The sequence below is a fragment of the Astatotilapia calliptera genome, chromosome 1 (genome assembly GCF_964374335.1).
Source record: "Astatotilapia calliptera chromosome 1, fAstCal68.1, whole genome shotgun sequence".
NCBI lineage: Eukaryota > Metazoa > Chordata > Actinopteri > Cichliformes > Cichlidae > Astatotilapia > Astatotilapia calliptera.
This window is the reverse complement of record NC_137422.1, coordinates 26,934,799-26,947,108: the sequence shown is the minus strand read 5'-3', so window position 1 is coordinate 26,947,108 and position 12,310 is coordinate 26,934,799. Positions and strand designations below refer to the sequence as shown.

At 40.9% G+C, this 12,310-nt stretch overlaps 1 protein-coding gene across 1 annotated transcript; it reads left to right on the top strand.

Annotated features, from left to right (window-relative positions):
• Positions 1–366: 366 nt before the first annotated feature.
• On the top strand, positions 367–12,310 carry LOC113024152 (potassium channel subfamily K member 2-like). Its single transcript, XM_026170932.2, has 9 exons — positions 367–701; positions 3,959–4,065; positions 4,192–4,304; positions 5,389–5,479; positions 6,346–6,463; positions 7,027–7,187; positions 9,362–9,548; positions 9,654–9,793; positions 11,597–12,310. Coding segments are annotated over exons 1-9 (1,254 nt in total). The 5' UTR covers positions 367–700; the 3' UTR covers positions 11,933–12,310.

Genomic DNA, 12,310 nt, shown 5'->3' with positions numbered 1-12,310 from the left:
TGTCTATAAAGAAATGTATCTTATCTTGTACCAGGTTGTAGGGAGCAAAGAAGTAATTCTGCTTTTCTTTTCTTTTTCTTACTTTAGTTTTTCAGCCCCAGGGAATCACCACATGGCCATCACCAGGCAGCGTCTGCCTTTTGTGCATAAGCTTCAGGCATGTTGCTCCGGTATCGATCAGCAGTCAGAATCATGACAAAAAAAAAAAAAAAAAACGTGCAGCAGATTCGCTGCACATTTATTGGAACTCCTCAAATCCTCTAGAAACCTCCCTGGGCAGTAAGCACCTCCCTGTGTCCTGCACATCCACCCCTGTCCTTACTCCACCCCACTCCAACCCCTCCTTTCTCTCGGTGTTATTCCGCCGGTCCAGCGGTGCGCTCAAAAAGCCAGAGCGCAGACAGAGCGCAGTGGATGCTCCAGAGCAGAAACAGCAGCGAGAATAACAAACGACAAAGACACACCGGAGGAAACCCTTTGGAATTGCGCGCGGAGACAGTAAGAGAAAGGTGCAGACTCAACACTATCGTCCCATCAGCGGTAAAAGTAGAACAGCAGAGGGAAAACGGAGCGCCAGTTCGTCCCCCCTCTTCAGCACCGCAGGGAGGAGACACGCAGAAGAGGAAAGATTCCCCCGAACGCAGTGAGAGCCTCGGACGAGGAGAAGAGGAGAGCGGAGGGCATCGGATAGGCAACAAGGAGTAAGTGAATTCACAGTTTGTATGGGAGAAAACTTATCCTGAAACTTCTTCATAACCTCATGAAGTTTGTGAAAAAAAAATGTTACACCAGCATCACCCACACCTCAGATTCACCCCAAATTTCACAAAAACTAACTCGGAGTCCCAAAACTTACGCAAAACTCGGCAGACTGTTCTTAATTATCCACCTACAGTGAGAGGAGAGGCTGAAGTGTGTGTTTATGAGTTCCTATGTGTGACTAAGTCTTGACTCCTTCCTGCACAGCTGCATGCACGTGTTTGCTTTGTTTCACTAAATATTTATTCAGCTAAACTGTCTCAGCTTGCCAGAAAAAAGGCTTTTTGAATTCCTTTTTTATTTCGAAAACTAATCCCGTCAAAGAGAATCCATGATTCATGTGTTCACTGCTAACATTATATTAACAAACCCTACACTGATGATCACAGAGAGGGGGATGGTTTAACTTTTGCCTAAGACACTATCGGAAGGAAGAGGAGTGCTTCTAAGATAAACGGTAGGTCAGCAGTGCACGTGATCAGGATGGACGCTTCTGACCTTTTTATTTTTAATATATTTTATTTTTCTCCTGATACAGTTTTTGTTTATAAATCTATATATAAAGAAAAACATTTAAAAGAATTTGAAAATGTTGCAGTTTTGTCTGATTTCATCTATTTTTGTTGTATTTGTGTGAACTGCAATTATTTGAGGAACTATTAATGAACTTTTCTTAACATTTTTAATATTTCCAGTAGAAAATGTGCCTAAACCAGTCTTGCCTTCTCTTCTCTTCAGCTCCGTGCTCTTTAACCCAGAACATACTTTCCTTGTCAATTATTAGGACTGTTAAGTGTAGTAAAGAACCAAGACAATGAACATTTTAAGTGGATATCACATTTTGTAATGTAGTTTTAGGTCCTGTGTATTAACTGTTATGTTAGATAGGAATAGAGAAAATATATATTATTCATCTGCTTGTTGTCTTATTTTATAAGATTTGTTTTGTAACTACATATCATTTAAGATGAATGTTAAATGTGAGGCGTATTCCATTCTGTGTGGGAAATAATTACATTTACAAATGCCATTGTCCTGGTCACAAAAGAAAAAGGAAAGGAAGCTGCTTTCGGCTGCTCCTTTATTCACAGTGGGTCACTACAGTGTTTGATTTGGCAGAGCTTTTACCCCAGATGCCCTTCCTGACTCAAACCCAGTGGGATTTGTGTCTCCTCCCGGGAGACAAGAAAGCAAAGTTTGGAAAGAAAAAGAATGTATTATCTTTGCAATTACAGCATAATCAATCAGGACTTATTACCCCTTATTTTAGCCATCCATTTATCCATTTTCTTAACTGTTTTCATGGTTGCTTGACCCAGCTGTCACAAGGCAAGAGGCAGAGTACACTCTGGAGAGGTCACATCAGAGTTGTCTTAATTCTTTATGGCATTGATTCAACAAGCTGCTGGAAACACTCCTCGTGTTGGTCCATATTGACATGATAGCGTCTCGAAGGTGCTCTAGTGGATTGAGATCTGGTGACTGTGGAGGGCTTTTGAGTACAGTGTCATGTTCAAGAAACCAGTTTGACATGATTTGAACTCTGGTACGCTATCTTGATCGAAGCAGCCTTTAAAAGATGGCTGTGATCATGAAGGAATATTTTTAGGACATAGTTAAGAACAATACTCGGGTATGCAGTGCCATTTAATCTCTAGGGTTTACACATTATGTGTACCAACTTGTTTAAACAGTTGGTACTAAGGGGCCCAAAGTGTGCCAGGGAAATTTCTCCACACACCATCCCCCCACCACCAGCTTGAATTCATGATACACTGCATGATGGATCCATGTTTTCATCCAAAGGTTGCAGCAGAAATCATTTTCCCAATCATATTAGAACTGTAGCCTCGATTTTCTGTTCTTAGCTGACAGGAGTGATACCTGGTGCAGTCTTCTGCTGCTATAGCCCTTTGGCTTCAAGGTTTGACATGTTGTACATGTTCTTCTGCATACCTTGGTTGCTGTTACATTCTCCTCTGACCTCTGGCATCATATAGGTATTTTTGTCCTGAGAACTGACAATCACTTTTTTCTTTTTTAAACTATTCTCTATAAACCCAAGAGATTGGGAAAATCCCAGTATATCAGCAGCTGAATCAGTCAGACCAGCTCAACAGCTCAGATTTTAAACTTGGCATCCAGTTCAAGACAGTGTTTTTTGGGTTTGGGTCTAAATAACGCCACAGAGAGAGGATATCCCTAATATGGTCCTCCCCAGCACACTGCTCTGGCCATGAGTACAACAGCTGTGAATCATGAAACTCTACTTTGATCGTGGCTCAAGAGTTGGGAGTTCGCCTTGTAATCGGAAGGTTGCCGGTTTGAGCCCCGGCTTGGACAGTCTCGGTCGTTGTGTCCTTGGGCAAGACACTTCACCTACTGCCTACTGGTGTTGGCCAGAAGGGCCGATGGCGCGACATGGCAGCCTTGCTTCTGTCAGTCTTCTGTCAGTCTGGCAGCTGTGGCTACAACTGTAGTTTGCCTCCACCAGTGTGTGAATGGGTGGATGACTGGGTGTGTAAAGCGCTTTGGGGTCCCTAGAGGGGACTAGTAAAAGCGCTATACAAATACAGGCCATTTACCATTTACTTTAGGAGAGTCCAGGTATAAAAATACTGTAGGGTGGGAAACCATTAGAATAGGTCCCCTTTATAGGAAATTAAAGAAACATGCAAAGTGCATACAAACTACAGCAGAATAAAACAGCTGATACAACAATGGTTTTATGCTAATTCTTTCAGGATTTGCAGAGTGAATTGATTTTACGTACATTTCATAATTTAAAACACTTCTTCTACAAAGGCCTCAGCACCTTTTTTTCCTCTTGCGGTATCTTTAGCAACATTCGCCCTTGCTTTTCTATTGCTCTTTTAGAAAGTCATAGCCTTCATACTCTCACTATATTTGTCTATATTTAAGATGCACATCATTCATCATATGTTAGATTTTATAAAAGCACAGATACGTGTTACACACGCGGGTGTAGCTAAACTCAACTTAAGGGCCCGACTCAGCCCTTTTCCAGTGTTAGCATGTAGCAACCACTTCAAAGTTTTGCTGGTGATTTATTCATAAGGCTTTCTAAAATTAACAAGCTAAATCTGTTGACTGGAGCATGTATGAGCAGAGACAGGCAGGGAGAAAAGTGCATGGGAGGGAAAATAATTGAATGCCATTTTCTCATTTCCCCTGGTAGTGGCAGCTCCAGACTTATTGGACCCTAAATCCGCCACTCACAACACTAAGCCCCGCCTCTCCTTCTCCACAAAGCCAATGACACTGACGCCTCCGGAGGAGAGCGAGGTGAGGACAAATGAGATGTTTTCACAGGATTTTTGTTACACCCTGTGGTGTCATTGTAGTTTATTTTGGGACACCTCTTGCATGCAGGTATGTATATGGTTTGATTAACAAGCTGAAGTGTTGCAGGTGGTTGCCACAGTGATGAAGTGGAAGACGGTGACAGCCATCTTTCTTTTGGTGGTTCTGTACCTGGTGATGGGAGCAGCAGTCTTCAGATCCCTGGAGCAGCCCCATGAGAGGTAAGCAGGTTAAAGAGAGGTAGGCCAGTCATCCATCCATCTATTTAGCTGTCCCACGACTCGCATAACTGCTCCTCTCCAATCTGTGGCAATGAACGCAAAGGTTAAGACCCTACAAATAAGTACGGTGTGCTTGATCTTCTATGAATATTTATTTAAAGTAAAAATATATTAAATGTTATGTTTATTAAAGTCATAAATGTTTAGATGTAAACTTTTAGCTTTATGTATTTTCAGCTCACCACTGGGTACCCTGTAGTGCACTTCCTGAAACAGCCCTAGTTTAATGCAGTCTTCAACACAGATGACTAAAGAATATATACAAGTCTGTGCTAGTACTTTCTGCTCTTGATTGGGAGCATGAAACTGACTGAGTCATTAAAACATGTACAATTCTACTACACTTAATTTTTGGGCTTCTGTGTTAGTTTCATATCACGTGTTTGGATTTCTGTGTTTTCACTTCCTGTTATATTTTGAAATATCTGTTTGTCATACACTTCCTGCTTCCAGCTTTTGCTCACTTTCCAGCTCTTTATCTCTGTTCAGTCACTTACCTTGGTATCCGTAGCCCAACTTCTTTACTTCCCATTTTCCAGACTGTGCTGTCTTCATAAAAACAACCCTTGTAGACACGCCCTGCTGCTCCTCGTGTTTTGTTGTACTCTTTGTGCCTTTGTGTTCTTACTACTTCTGACCGGATGTGAGTGATCTTTTGCCTATTTTGTTGGATCTTGCTTCTGATCTTCTATCTGCCAGATTTGTTTGCCAGAGTGACTGACCTTCCATGTATGGCCTCAGCCTGGTAATAAAGATTTGATTTTTCCCAGTATCCTGTGCTGTATATTTGGCTGTGAACTCTTCGTTTCCCACAGTTAACAAAGACACGACTGAGATTATTTATTTCACCAAAGTAGGAAAGCCCCCAAATGATTCCCATGAGCAATACAGAAATACTGAGCATATTAGTCCTACTCTAAAATATTTAGGCTGTCATATATATAATTCCATTAGTCTTTGATGTTTATAAACCAAATCAAACTTTGTTCAGTTGACATAATAGTACTTTTCCTCTTTCTAATAGTGAACAGCGTTTGGCCATCCTGTCCCAGAAGCTGCAGTTCCTTTCCAGACACTCCTGTGTCAACCAGAGCCAGCTGGAGGAGCTGGTTAAGGTAAGACTAACCTGACATTAATATTAATGTTAAAACTCATGCATTAAGTAGAGCAGCGTATGTACTGTACCCTACTATGATTCAGCACAGCAGCACTGGTTTCAGCACCATGGACAGCTCCTTTAGCTTTAAAAGGAAGAGCGTCTGAGATACCGAGAGTTTCTGCTCTGTTTCAGACTCTTGCTGTTTGCTTGGTCTTCCAGCTATGGCCCAACAAAATCAGAAATTCTTAAATTCACTCAAGATAATGTATTTTCTTTATCACTTGTAGATATTTGCGTCGTTTACAATGATATTTCATATATTTTCCTTCTTTAATTTGTTACACAGGTAAGCACAAAAACACATTCCTGCACATCTGTAAAGAAAAGTGTCTTATAGTAGGTTTTTAATTTACGGATGTCTGAGAGGAGGATGCTGATGAAACTCTTCAGCATTAGGGACAATCCAACAATGCATGGGACCCTGATTGGTCATTGCAGCACTCACAGTAAGAGGCTGCTTTGACGTGCAGGTTTGAGCGCTACAGGAGATCTTTTCTGCCTGTGGCTTTTAGACTGAATGACTCCTCATTCTGCAGGGATGATGTTTAAATACATTTTAAAGCTGTGCCCACACACAACAACACTTTATCATGTATAATACTCGAATGCCATCCCAGCTTACCAGACGGGAGATCTGCAATATCACCTCTAATTAATTCACCCTGTTATCGCTTACTCCATCTGCTGATGTAAACTGTAAACAATCATATTTATGTTTATATTCATAATCTTATTTTCCCGTATCTTGTATTTTAATAGTCGTACTTTATTTTGTTGCTGTCTGTGACTCTGGCTGTCTTTTTCTTTCTCTCTACCTTTTAGCAAGTTGTGTCCGCCATCCGTTCAGGAGTAAACCCTGCAGGAACAATGACCAACAACAGCAGCCTGTGGGACCTGAGCTCTGCCTTCTTCTTTGCTGGGACTGTCATCACAACCATTGGTAGGAAACACACACATACACTCACACAAAGAGCATCTATGTTCAGACCGAAAGAACCACATTGTATATTTTCCGTTTTTAATTAATTTATGTTTACTTTTGAGTTGACAGTCCTCTAAATATAGCTCTTACAGTTAGCTACATAACAGTGACCTTTCTTTAGTTATTGATTATACATCTGCTTTGTGGATATAATCAAACTAGCACACTTACTTTCCCCATACATTTACTTTGTGCATGCATGTGTATAGATTTCTTAAACTCTCCTCACTTTCAACACAGTGGCCATTTCTACTTGCATGACACTGTAATTCCACCTTAGTTGAGTTATATTAACTCTTTTTTGTAATTAGATAGAATATATTCAAAAATGGAAAAAATTGAAACATGCAGTGTTATAGAAGTGTAATTTAAAAACGCAGCTAATATATTTCACTATCTATCCAGCAGTGTTTCGAGTGTAGTGGTTGGATATCTTCCAAACAAATTCACAAATGCAGTCTTCATGCAGCGAATACCGGGATTCAAATCATCAAATCACTGGTGATGTCTCCTCTTCGCAGGTTTTGGGAACATCTCTCCCCACACCGAAGGCGGGAGAATATTCTGCATTGTCTATGCTTTGTTAGGGATACCGCTGTTTGGCTTCCTTTTGGCTGGTGTAGGAGACCAGCTCGGCACCATATTTGGCAAGGGCATTGACAAAGTGGAGAAGATGTTCGTGGTGAGTGTGGAGCATCAAACACAATCACATTAAACTTTCAAAGCCTGAACCAGAAAATAATTCCCAGAAAATGTAAATATTTTGAAGAGCTTTTACTGAACCTTCTCACAAAACAATAATTCAGTATTAATTTGCATATATGAGTTTGATTTTGTATCATATTCGCAACATCTGGCTCTTCTTTTTTGCAATTTATTGCTTAAAAATGACCTGAAAAAACAGAAAAGTTTTGAACTGTTTCTTTCAAAGACTTCACAGAGTCAGACAAACAGAGCTGGATTGGTAAACTGTTCCAGAGCCTTGGTGCCACAGACTGAAAGGCTCTATCCACCACAGTCCTCACTTTTGTATGAGGGGACAGCTAATAGATTTGAACAGCAGTTTGTTTAGGAAGAAGTTGAGATATGCAGTCTGGAGCTTGTCCATTTAGTGCAAGGAATTAGAAAGACTTCAATCCTCTTCAGAGCTGATGTTGCAAGCATCATAACGTTTGCCACGGCATCTCCAGGCCTTTTTTTATGCCTGTCACATATGCTCAGTGTGAACCTGCTGTCATTTCTGAAGAGTCATTTCTCATTTCTAGCAGTGCTTTTCCTGTTCCTGCTCACGCAGTGGAGTAGATAACGGTCCTGCTGCTGGGTTGATGCCATGTCTCCATGTGTTATTTCATTAACGGCCCGTCTTCTGGTATTTTCCTGGTATTTTTGTCTACTCTGTGCTGAGGGACACAGCAAACCTTCTCGCAATGGCTGGACTCTCTGTATAAGATGAATGGGCAGCAGGTTCAGTCTCATCCTACCAGCATTAAAAAAGACACTAACAACACAAGAATAACACTAGAGAAAACTGAATCAGGAATAAAGATAGAGCAAGCACCTGCAAAATCACTCCCTTTTGGGGGGTTTTGTTCTTGTTGTCTCTTAGGAGCATCTTTGTTGCTTCATTTGCACCGAAGGAGATAAATTCACAATGGTTTGTGCCATCCCTCAAGTTTAACTAACTTGTGTTTTTAAGTGTTAAAACACTTACTAAGAAGTTAGGGACAGGGGAATGCAGAAGAAGGCACACACATGAACACAAACAAATCATTTCCTTTATTTTGGAGTCGGTGCTCATTAAAACACCTGATGCTCATCCAAATTAGAAAAAGATCTCTTTGTATTTGTCGTTGCAGGGCACTCATTTTCAAGCTGATTCGTTCATTTATCGTGTTGTCACACTCTTCTCACATGTTGCAAAAAAAGCCTGCAGATCTATTAAGAGAGACAAAGGTGACTCAGCTCGCAGTCACGTCTTCAAAGTTCAAGTAGCTGGTGTGAATAATATGTTTTGTAGTCTTGAAGGAGCAGAAATCTGAAAACAGAAACATACTTTGGAATGATTTCCTCCTCCCGCTGCTCTCAGGGCACCCGAGGGACTGAGTAATGAATATTGTGATTAAGGAAAGAAGACAAAAGTTCATTGTGTAAGTGCCTGTGTGACTATGAAAGCCTGATTGCTCAGTGCAGACTGTGTGAGACTGCAGCATTATCCTCAGTGAATGTCTTTTCTCTTCAGCTGCACCCACGGGACCAATTTATGGAATAATGCCATTACTGCTAACAGCGTCAGGCTAATTTGGCATTTCACTTCAGAGTATTCTGTTTAACAGTCTGTTTTATTATTATTATCAGTCAGTCCTCCACTTTGGTCCCACCTTAAACATCTCAACTCTGCAAACATTAATGCTTACCAGATAATAATCCTTATAATAATCCTTAATGACTTTAGCTGTTTAACCTGAGAGAGAAACACGTTGTCTTTTATTTTATATGAAATATTGTCATTACACAGGTTTCCACAGAATTAACATTTTCGATTGAGTAATACTACAGCTTAATTCTGACTAAATGCAGTTTCACAGGTAGACTGGAGTAATTAGAAGTAACTGGAGCCAGCCTTGTGTACATAGATTAACACAACCTCCACATCAACATCTACTGAGTTCTTTCATTTTTCATCTTTTCCTTTGGTGACACTTTTGTACTTTTATTTGAGTGTGATGTCAAGTGCAGGAATCTAATCCAGTATTATACCTTTGAGATCTGAATACTTAATGTCTGGATTCTCCCTGCCTGCAGACACACAAAGTTTATGTTGAGTATTTGAATGATGTCCTTTTCTTTCCCGTGTAGCATGGGGAGATCAGTCAGACAAAGATCTGGGTCATATCCACGCTGCTGTTCGTGCTGTTTGGCTGCCTGCTGTTTGTGGCCCTCCCGGCAGCCATCTTTAAACACATCGAGGGCTGGTCTGCGCTGGAGTCCCTGTACTTTGTCGTCATCACCTTGACTACTATTGGTTTTGGGGACTTTGTGGCAGGTAAAAAGCACAACCAGTGATTTAATGCTAAGACACAGTTTGGACCTGGTTCTCTGAGTCATGTTGATCCGTCTCGTTAATCTGTGTGTGTGTGTGTGTGTGTAGGTGGGTCAGATATTGAGTACATGGACTACTACAAACCAGTCGTGTGGTTCTGGATTCTGGTTGGGCTGGCCTACTTTGCTGCTATCCTCAGTATGATTGGAGACTGGCTGAAAGTCATCTCCAAGAGAACAAAAGAAGAGGTACGATACCCTCGGTTTCTATTTTCTGCTTCATCTAACTTTTTGCAGCTTGTTTTTGTTCCTTTTATCAGCTTTATGTGTAGCTGTCACCATGTGCCTTTTTCTGTACAATGACACTCATTATTCGAGCTACATTATGCCATATCGCCACTTCAACTTTTGCCCTCTGTTTAACGTTATTTCAGTGATACGACTGTTTTCTAATCCAATCGACTCACTGCCATCAAAACACAAGCACTGGATCTTATTGTGATCATCCCCAGAGGGAAATAGAGATCATTTAGACAATGTGTGATGATGAAGCTTAATATCAAATGACTTTAATACTAAATATAACAGAGATTATCAAAATAAATCCAACCTTGTTTCCAAAAAGGAACTTCTGGACATTTCCAGCCTTTTATTAAAAAACTGTCAGGGTCTCCTTCTGAGTGATACAGCTGTGTTCTTTGTGCTACCTGAATTTTGCTGGTGAGCATGAATAAAGAATTTTTCATACATTTTTACCAGTTATTATCAAAAACATCCTCTGGAGTGTGAAAGTCACATTTTTGTCAAGAGCACAATTACATAATCACATCTTGCAGTCCTGCTGTGATATGCCATCTCACTGGTCTGTAGATGCAGGCGTGTTATTATCATAAGTCACCGCAGATGCAGTTAGACGCACAGACATTATCACTATCTTCAAGAGATTTCATTTTTGGCCAGATGGGGTAGCAGAATGGCTCTGTGGATCTTATTATCCATAAATTGTATGGCTGCAGTGCACACACACACACACACACACACACACACACACACACACACACACACACACACACACACTGACACAAAGACTGAAGGCAGGACTATTTATACACAGCTGGTATAAATGAGGAATTTGTGCTGACAAATCAAGACAGTCGTGGGGAGAAGTAAAAGCAAGGCTCCAGAGACGACTAACTATCAAAGTAAAACAGGAAATAACCAAAAAGATAACCAGTAAGAGACAAAAAACTAAGAATAACATGATACAGAGAAACTCTTTGGAGGCATCAATAACAAAGTCAAGACAGAAACCCGACCATAATATTGTAACACTAAATTAAAACTCAGTGTTAGCAGAACTAAGATTCACAGTACTAGAATAGTAAACAAGAATCTGGAAATACAACAAAGACGAACATCTGAGCTTTAAACATCAGAATGATCAGAAAACAACAAACATGCACTCACACTTGTAATGAATATAGAATAAACACACAGAAAGAAAGTGAGCTATACTTTGCAGTCGAAAAGAGCTATCAAAGAATCACAACAGCAACTCTGTAGTAAATATACATGAAGATGAGTCCTGTTTATATCAGCAACACAAAATACATGCTTGATTATATATTACAGGGGTCTCCAACTCCAGGCCTCGAGGGCTGGTGTCCTGCAGGTTTTAGATGTGTCCTTGGTCCAACACAGCCCATTCAAATGGCTAAATTACCTCCTCAACATGTCCTGAAGTTCTCCAGAGGCCTGGTAACAAACTAATCATGTGACTCAGGTGTGTTGACCCACGGTTATATCTAAAACCTGCAGGACACCGGCCCTCGAGGCCTGGAGTTGGAGACCCCTGATATATTAGATACACCTGAGGATGAGACGGTGATGGTGAAGTATATTTTAAATAGGTGTGCAAATATTACCTTCATTGTTATCAGATAAAAACCACAAAAGTAAACCTGTGAAAGTCTTTTTGTTGCTGGCTTTCATGTGTCTCCTGTCATCCTAATGCATTTCTACTGACCTCTTTATATCTTTGTGTCATTGCAGGTTGGAGAGATCCGGGCGCATGCTGCAGAGTGGACGGCAAATGTCTCTGCAGAGTTCAAAGAAACCCGTCGTCGTGTTAGCATTGAGATCCATGACAAGTTCCAGCGTGCTGCATCAATCAAACGCAAGCTGTCCTCAGAGCTGGGATTTAGCCCGGCTCCCGAGGTCACCCTGCCCAAGCGGGTTGTGTCTGTCAATTTCAACAATGAACGGGACAAAAACGAGAAGGAGGCCGGACTGCACGGATCGACACCTTCGGCCATAAATGGCGCTTTGGTCTTGAACGGACCGGATATGGAGAGAGGCGAGATCTCAATTATTGAGCACCTCAAGTAGCAGAAGGACTGTCGGCACCTCTCAAGATCCTTCCAAGGTCTCTCTGTTTGTCATAACTGGTGGTACAAGGCATTGCTTGAGAATTCAGAAATCAAAATATTGAAAGTGGCCCCAGCAGAAGACATCTTCAACGTGAAAGAGGAGTCAAAGCCTTGCTTGATAACACTTGCACACATATTCCACTTTACCATCCTCAACCCCAACAATGAAAGAGCGTGAACAACATACAGAACTGTATTTTTTGGTGTTTGTCAACTAAATCTTACAGAAGTTACATTTAAGGACATACTGAAAAGCTAGGAAATCTGGAAATCTGCATCTGTCTGTCTTCATAACTGAAACAACTAAACATATTTGTTTTTGCTTTGTTTTTTTCAC

Excerpts from the sequence above, each read along its gene's own strand:
- LOC113024152 (XM_026170932.2), top strand. Across the intron at positions 5,480-6,345 it reads AGCTGGAGGAGCTGGTTAAG|CAAGTTGTGTCCGCCATCCG; the intron begins GTAAGACTAACC and ends TCTACCTTTTAG. Across the intron at positions 9,794-11,596 it reads CCAAGAGAACAAAAGAAGAG|GTTGGAGAGATCCGGGCGCA; the intron begins GTACGATACCCT and ends GTGTCATTGCAG.